We start from the raw sequence: 8,176 nt of genomic DNA on the forward strand, positions 1-8,176 counted from the left end.
CAATTAGTTACACAGGTACACAGGCTATAGAGTCAGACTTAAGTTCAAATTTAGCCCTGCTATTACCAGCCTGAGACTTTGAGTACAGTATTTAAATTCATCAGGGTCAGTTCTCTCATCTATAGAATTAAAATAGCAATACATTGTTCAACTCTGATGTTTAAAAGTTAAGTAAGATACTATTTATTTTATACTATAAGTATTTAAATTTGATATGCAGTAGACTTTGAAGTAAATGCTACTCTTTTACTTTATATGTTTACACATGACACTCTTTTCTGTGTGATGTAACTCATAGCCCTAGCCTGGTGCTTAAGAGATGGAGGTAATAGGACTCATACTTAAGCTTGTTAGGGAGCCCTTATCTGATTGAATCCATGGATGTCTGTTTTCTCCTCTCCTAGACGGCAGTCACCTACTCTTCTTTCAGTTTTACTCATTCTGCCAAAATGTGGCTGGGAAATAGAATGCAGAAGAAAGTATTGCATGAAATGTTATACAAGGTTAAAAATGTTTGAATATAATAATTTATAATAAAGATTTAAAGACCTGACTGTCAATAAGGGATAATTTCTTTCATTTATTCACTTTCCCCAGTGATCTGTTGTCTCCTGGCATTTTGTATTGGCCTGATATTTGTGCAGCGTTCTGGAAATTACTTTGTTACAATGTTTGACGATTATTCTGCTACATTGCCTCTGCTAATTGTAGTCATTTTGGAGAATATTGCTGTCTGCTTTGTTTATGGAATAGATAAGTAAGTATATTTGCTTTTATGCATTCATTTTTCACCTTTATTTTGATAAGACCAATTATTGATATCTATTTCATTCAGAGGAGGAAAATGAATAGAGGGTAAAATTCTTCAGAAAATCAAATCCTTTGCAGGTTCTTGTTCAATTAACAATTTTATGAAAGGACAGTCTCCTACTGGATGAGTAATTAGAATTATAAAGATTATAATGTTGTCTAGAAGTCTGAAGCTTTAATTTAATTCTGGTTATCAAATAGTCCCTTCAAAGATCCAGTGAGTATTGGCTATGTTCCAAGAACCTTAAGTTCTTCTGAGTTATTATTGTTATCTATATTTTATAGATTGGGAAAATCAGGCTTAGAGAGACCGAAAGTGGCTCTATTATCACATACCTGGACAGCAGCAAAACTGGGATTTATAGCCTCATTTATGTTTAATCTTAAAGCCTATCTCCTAAGTATTTTGCTAAACTGTTTTATGAGAGAAATGTGTGTGCTGTAATTCCTTATGCAGAAGGACAATTTTGGGAAATGATATATTCCACTTTGATATATATATGTGTATATACATATCATATATGTGTGTGTGTGTATATGATATATACAAAACTTCCCATTTATATGGAGTCATTATTTAAATTCACCATTTGCCTACGAATTTAAAATTTGTACATAAAAGTATATGCATATGGTATTAAATGAACCATAATAGTAATCTCAGGGTAAAAATACCTTTAGAGGCTTTGTCCAATAATTTTTAAAGTCACTGTTTCTAACTCATATATATGGAACAAAAGGCAATGAGATCTTCAAGGTTACAGTAGCTCTGTCATGTAGGAATGGGCGCAGGTAGAGTGAAGGCCAAAGTCCTTTAAGCAACATAAAGAACATTATCAGTTTGAATGAGCTTTGTGAAAAAGCTCCCAGAAATTTTAAATGACTTTCAAAAACTTTTGGCCAGTCTGCAGTGATCAAAACAGCATAGTACTGGCACAAAAATAGAGATATAGATCTATGGAATAGACTAGAGACTTAGTGATGAACTCATCTATTTATTGTCATGAGATCTTTGATAAATCAAACAAAATCATGCAGTGGGGGAATAAAACCTCTATTTAATAAATGGGACTAGAAGAACTGGTTAGCCACATTTAGAAGACTGAAGCTAGGCCCACACCTCTCACCACTTAGAAAAATAGACTCTCTGGATAAATGACTTAAATTTAAGACACGAAACGATAAAAATTCTATAGGAAAGTATGGGGAAAACTCTAAACAACATTAGCCTAAGAAAAGATTTTATGACGAAGACCCCTTGGCAATTGCAGCCAACACCAAAAATAAATAAGTGGGACATGGTCGAGCTAAAAAGCTTCTGCACAGCTAAGGACACAACAACTAAAGCAAACAGACAGCCTTCAGAATGGGAGAAGATATTCGCATGCTATAAATCTGACAAAGGAGTGTTAACTAGAATCCACAGAGAACTCAAACTAGAGGGGGAAGAGTAAGCAATCCCATTTATAAATCGGCTAGAGACATGAACGGAACCTGCTCTGAAGAAGACAGATCAATGCCCCCAAACGAATGAAAAATAGCTCCTCGTCCCTAATCATCAGAGAAATACAGATCAAAACAACCCTGAGATATCGCCTAACCCAGTGAGAATAGTCCACATAGCAAAGTCCCAAACCTGCAAATGCTGGCGTGGACCTGGAGAGAAGGGAACGCTTCACACAGCTGGTGGGACTGCAAACTAATACAGCCTCTGTGGAAAAAGTAAGAAGAATCCTCGCGGAGCTAAAAGTAAACCTTCTATTTGATCCTCAAGTTCTTTTACCAGGTATCTACCCAGAAGGAAAAAGAATAACACTCATTTTACCATAAGGACATTTGCAGTAGAGTTTTCATTGCAGCTAAATTCACAATCAACAATATGCAGAATCAGTCCAAGTGCTCATCAACTCATGAGTGGATCAATAAACTGTGATATATGTGTACCATGGAATACTATTCAGTCACAAAAATGGAGACTTTATGTCTTTTGCATTTACCTGGATGGGGTTGAAGAACATTCTTAGTTAAGTATCAAAAGAATGGAAAGCAAGCGTCCAATGTGTGCAATACTAACATGAAACCAAAAGATAAACAGCTACACCCCCACATGAGAGAAAAACAAAATTAAATTCCAGATGGGGGAAGGAGAGATGGAAATTGGACAGTGTAGCGCCTACAGCACACACCCTGGGTAAAGCAATCAACTACAACTTGAACTTCACCTAACAGACACAAGCAATGTAACCTAATTGTTTTCACTCTCACATTAATCTGAAATTTAAAAAAACAAAAAGGAGGAAAGGGAGGACAGGGGAACTTAAATTTAGTAATCATGTACTACATAGCAGCAGTAGTAACAGCTGTCTGACATACATTAATGTTGAAGCCTATAAAAACTTATTCACTGGATGGCAAGTAAGATGTATACACACATCACAGGTCATTGAGAAAATGCAAATTAAAACAATGAAGTACCACTGTACACTTGGTAGCTCAGCCAGCCTCCATAACTGACAACACAAAATGTTGGCAAGGATGCAAACCAGTGGAACTCTCCTTTATTGCTGATGGCAATGCAGACTGGTGCAGCCACGTTAGAAGATAGTCTGGCAGCTTGTAGTAAAACTAAACATACTCTTCCCACATGATCAAGCAATCATTCTTCTTCATATTTACACAAAGGAGTTGGAAGTTTATACTCACAAAAATAAATCCTTGCACACAGATATTTATAACAACTTTATTCATAATTGTCAAAACCTGACGGCAACCAAGATGCCCTTCAGTAGGTTAATTGATAAAAAGTAAACTGCAATCTATCCTAATAATGAAATGTTATTCAGCTCTAAAAACAAATGAATGATCTATCAAATCATGAAAAAACTTACAGGAAATGCAGATGCTTATTACTAAGAGAAAAGAAGCCAATGTGAAAAGGGTATATACTCTACAATTCCAACTGTATAACATTATAAACAGCAAAGCTATAAAGAAGAGTAAAAAGTTCAGTGATTGCCAGGGGTAGGGGAGAGGAACGAATAGGTAGAGCCCAGAGGATTTTTAAGACAACGGAACTTCACTGTGTAATATTATAATGGTGGATTACATTTGTCCAAACCCACAGAATGCAGGTTAATCAATTGTAACAAATGAACCACTCTGGCAGGTGGTGCTGCTAAGGAAGGAAGGTTACATGTTTATGGTGGTGAGAGCTATACAGGACATCACTATACCTTCAGTTCGGTTTGGTTGTGAATCTAAAATTGCTCTTAAAAAACTAAAGTCTATATTTAAAAAAAAAAAAAGAAAGAAAAAAATCCTCTATGGTAAGTAACACCACCTAGATATTACAGATAGGAAAGTTGGCGCTTCTTGTACGGGAGAACACATTGGTTAATTATAGAGCCACAACTATCATCCAGACCTTGATTTCAAAGTCTACTGAGCTACTCATAACTCCTGACCTGCACAGTGATGGACTTTGATATTGTCACTAGACTGATCTGTGAATCAATACATTCATAATTTAGATTTCTATTTAGATATGTCATCATTTATGATGGGCATGGTAGAGAATATTTATTTTTAATAGTGTTCCAAATATTAATAGTTTTAACATAGTAGGAAAAATTCCACTAATTCACCTATTGAATTCCTACCGTATGTGAGCTATATTCATTGTTTATGATCCTAACAATAATTCTTTAAGGTAGGTAGTATAGTATCGTTTTTGAAAATACCAAAAATTAACCTTAGAGAGATTAAAATATGCATTAAAAGATGTCAGAATTATTATTTTAAAGTAAGATGTTTTGGTCTCCAAACCTCGTTTTTTGCCTTATAAGCAGGTATGGAATTCTGAGAGAGAAGATGTTCTACTTGAATTGCAATAGAACCTCCCTACATTGACCACCTCCTTAAGTTGACATAAGTTACATAGACTGACTTGCACCACATAGTGTACCAAGGCCCAGTTCCTTATGTTAAAATGAACACTTGTGTATATTGAATTGTTTATTATAGTCCTTTAAGGGGGATGATATATCATAGGGTATTTAAGGTTAAATTTCTGTCAAACTATTGACTCAATGCACATTTTAAGGTTTAGTAATGTTAATTTGAGGAATAATTAAATACTTTCTTTTTTTCTTTTTTTTAGGTTTATGGAAGACCTAAGAGATATGCTAGGCTTTGCTCCCAGCAGATATTACTATTATATGTGGAAATACATTTCTCCTTTAATGCTATTGTCATTGCTAATAGCTAGTGTTGTGAATATGGGATTAAGTCCTCCTGGCTATAATGCATGGATTGAAGATAAGGTAAAAATGCAATATAAGGAAGTTAGATTTAAAAAGGTACACAGAAAGCCATTTTAGAGGGATTTATCTCTTTTTTAATTTTCTTCACAGTATTTTTTGCTGTTTAATAAGGGGTTGCTTTTATAGGAGCATCCTGAGATTTATGTTTTTTACCCCACGCATCTATGATTTTTTAAATACATTATGAATATATATTTTTTTTTTTGGCAGTTTTTGGCCGGGGCTGGGTTTGAACCCGCCACTTCTGGTATATGGGGCCAGCGCCCTACTCCTTTGAACCACAGGCGCAACCCCATTGTGAATTTCTTTAAGCATGGGAAACACTGACCTTGCCCTTATTAAAGCAGATTTATTTATTTTAACATGATGAATCAATAAATTACTGGAAACCAATAAATTACTGGACCTTTAACTCTGGAAAATATTAAACTCCAGAAATATTGTAAAAATATAAAACTGATTAAATTATATCCCAGATATTATATAACAGTGAAAATGTATACTAGCCATATAAACATAATTTTAAAAAAAATACGGTAGTCAGCAAGTTCGTGTGCAATATAAAATTAAAATTTACACACGAACTTTATGGCAATCCTGTATTTAGGTGTAACTTTTATATTAGCAATGACTATTTTAATCTCTATTTTTAAGCTGCATTAGCCCATAATAATATAATCATGATACATATAGTAGCTTTTATAAAATGACAGTATTTATTTTTCAGAGATACCTCTGACCCTTATCTGTAATGAATTATTCTATATAATAAGGACTAATGTCACTGAGGCATAAACAAGTCTGTTACTCTTTACCAAATCTCTTGGGGCTAGATGTGCTTCAAAATCAATATATTCATAGTTTAGAAAGATCACGTGGCACAAGTTCACAGGTTATCTGTTGCTTAGTAACAAACCATCCCCAAACTTAATGACTAAAAGCAACCTTGATTATGATTTCTGGGGGTTCTGTGGGTGAGCTGAGCGGCTGTTTTTCTGGTCTTGCACGGGCCAACTCTAACAGTTGGCATTCAGATTGGAGACCCTAGCTTTCTCTCTCTAGCTGGTCATTCATTCTTGCCTTCTTCAAGCCTCATGGACTCGGGACAGCATCTAGAAATTGCAAGGCCTTTAAGATCTAGTCTTGGAAGTTGGTGAATGTCACTTCCACTGCTCCCTCTTGGTCATAGCAAGTTACAAAGCCAGCCCAGTTTCTGGGCTTACAAACAGGAGACAAGTAGAATTTTTTTCATGTGTGTGCAAAGAAAGAGAGATTATTCATCATTATTTTTCTTTCTTAACAGGCATCTGAAGAATTTCTGAGCTTTCCAATGTGGGGAATGGTTGTCTGTGTCTCTCTCATGGTCCTGGCCATCCTCCCCATCCCTGTAGTCTTCACTGTCCGTCGCTGCAACCTCATAGATGATAGTTCTGGTAATTTAGCATCTGTGACCTATAAGAGAGGTCGGGTCCTGAAAGAGCCTGTCAACTTAGAGGGAGACGATGCAAGCCTCATTCACGGAAAGATACCGAGTGAGATGTCATCTCCAAATTTTGGTAAAAATATTTATCGAAAACAGAGTGGGTCGCCAACTCTGGACACAGCTCCCAATGGACGGTACGGAATAGGGTACTTGATGGCCGACATGCCAGACATGCCAGAATCTGATTTGTAGCTGGGGGAAAACCCAGCCTGTATAGTTTGGTTCATTCTCATCAATGAACATTGTCTCTCTATTGGCTCTATTAAGAGAAGCATTAGGCTTCACTTATGGGGGGCGATCTCAGGTGATCTATGGCTGTGATCTCTAATCCTAACAGTATCTGTCAGTTCAACTAGAACATTCCTTTGGGTTCTTTGGTTTACATTTGTGCAGAAAAGATTACAGACGAAGCTTATAATGACCGAGGCCCATGTTTGTCAGGATTTTTAAAAGTACTTTGGTGTATTTTCGAGCATTTCTATCTCTAAAACAGGTATTACCTCAGTTTCTAATAATTTCTGGGTTTAATAGTATTGGCAATTCAAAAATGATAGACCTTAAAATTTACAAGTTTGCCTTCAGGGTAACTTTCAGTATTAAAAGGACAGTTCTGTAATTTGGTGCCTCTCAGCACATTTCCATGAATATGTTGTGTAGATAGGTTGTAATTATTTTGGTAGCATTGATACCTTCTTAGGAAATTAGCTGAAACAAACTGCAAAATATTTTCATATATAATAGCTGTATAGAGCAATAGCATCAAAAAATAAGAAGGCACTAATGCTGGAGTGAAAGGCAAAATCCACAGGTGGCTGAGGATCATGTGAGTGATGGCTGTATATTTTGTGTAAAATACATGTGTGAAAATGATCTGTGAGTGAGTCACTCAGCACTCTCAAGAAATATGCAGATTCTGCATTTTTCTTATGCCGTGTGCCTAAAAACCTACTTGATATTTATTGTGGCTTCAAGATTACTCATAGTATATTTATATAATATACTTGCAATGTATATAGATGTATCTTAGTACTTAAAGTACTGATTTGAAAACTTGAAGCAAGTTGGCATTTTATTTCATATACTTCTGTTTTGCTTCCGTTTTATGCAAATATAAATCCTTTTTTAAGTGATTGTTAAAATTATATGGCATTACAGTTTAATCTACAAATAAACAACATTTAAAAATGATGCTTGTTTCTCACGTTGATTTTCTCTGTATCTCCCAAACTGGATTGTCTTGCATTTCAGGCATTTCCTAAGAGTTTTTTTGTTTGTTTGTTTGTTTTTGAGACAGAGTCTCACTTTGTCACCCTCGGTAGAGTGCCATGGCCTCACACAGCTCACAGCAACCTCCAACTCCTGGGCTTAGGCGATACTCTTGCCTCAGCCTCTGGAGTAGCTGGGACTACAGGCACCCGCTACAATGCCTGGCTATTTTTTTTGTTGCAGTTTGGCCGGGGCAGGATTTGAACCCACCACCCTCGGTGTATGGGGCGGGCGCCCTACTCACTGAGCCACAGGTGAGTTAATCTTCACATTCCACATGGGATTAGAGATTGAT

General features: G+C 36.0%; 1 protein-coding gene across 2 annotated transcripts in view; it reads left to right on the top strand.

Moving 5' to 3' along the window:
- Window positions 1-7,803, top strand: part of SLC6A15 (solute carrier family 6 member 15) — a 92,661-nt gene extending 84,858 nt beyond the window's left edge. For both annotated transcript variants that reach the window (XM_053586012.1, XM_053586014.1), the window contains exons 10-12: window positions 598-757; window positions 4,970-5,132; window positions 6,436-7,803. In XM_053586012.1, coding sequence (XP_053441987.1) covers window positions 598-757; window positions 4,970-5,132; window positions 6,436-6,807 — 695 coding nt within the window. In that variant the 3' untranslated portion in view covers window positions 6,808-7,803. The remainder of the gene's footprint in view (window positions 1-597; window positions 758-4,969; window positions 5,133-6,435) is intronic.
- The last annotated feature ends 373 nt before the right edge of the window (window positions 7,804-8,176 follow it).

The sequence above is a fragment of the Nycticebus coucang genome, chromosome 3 (assembly GCF_027406575.1).
Source record: "Nycticebus coucang isolate mNycCou1 chromosome 3, mNycCou1.pri, whole genome shotgun sequence".
Lineage (NCBI taxonomy): Eukaryota > Metazoa > Chordata > Mammalia > Primates > Lorisidae > Nycticebus > Nycticebus coucang.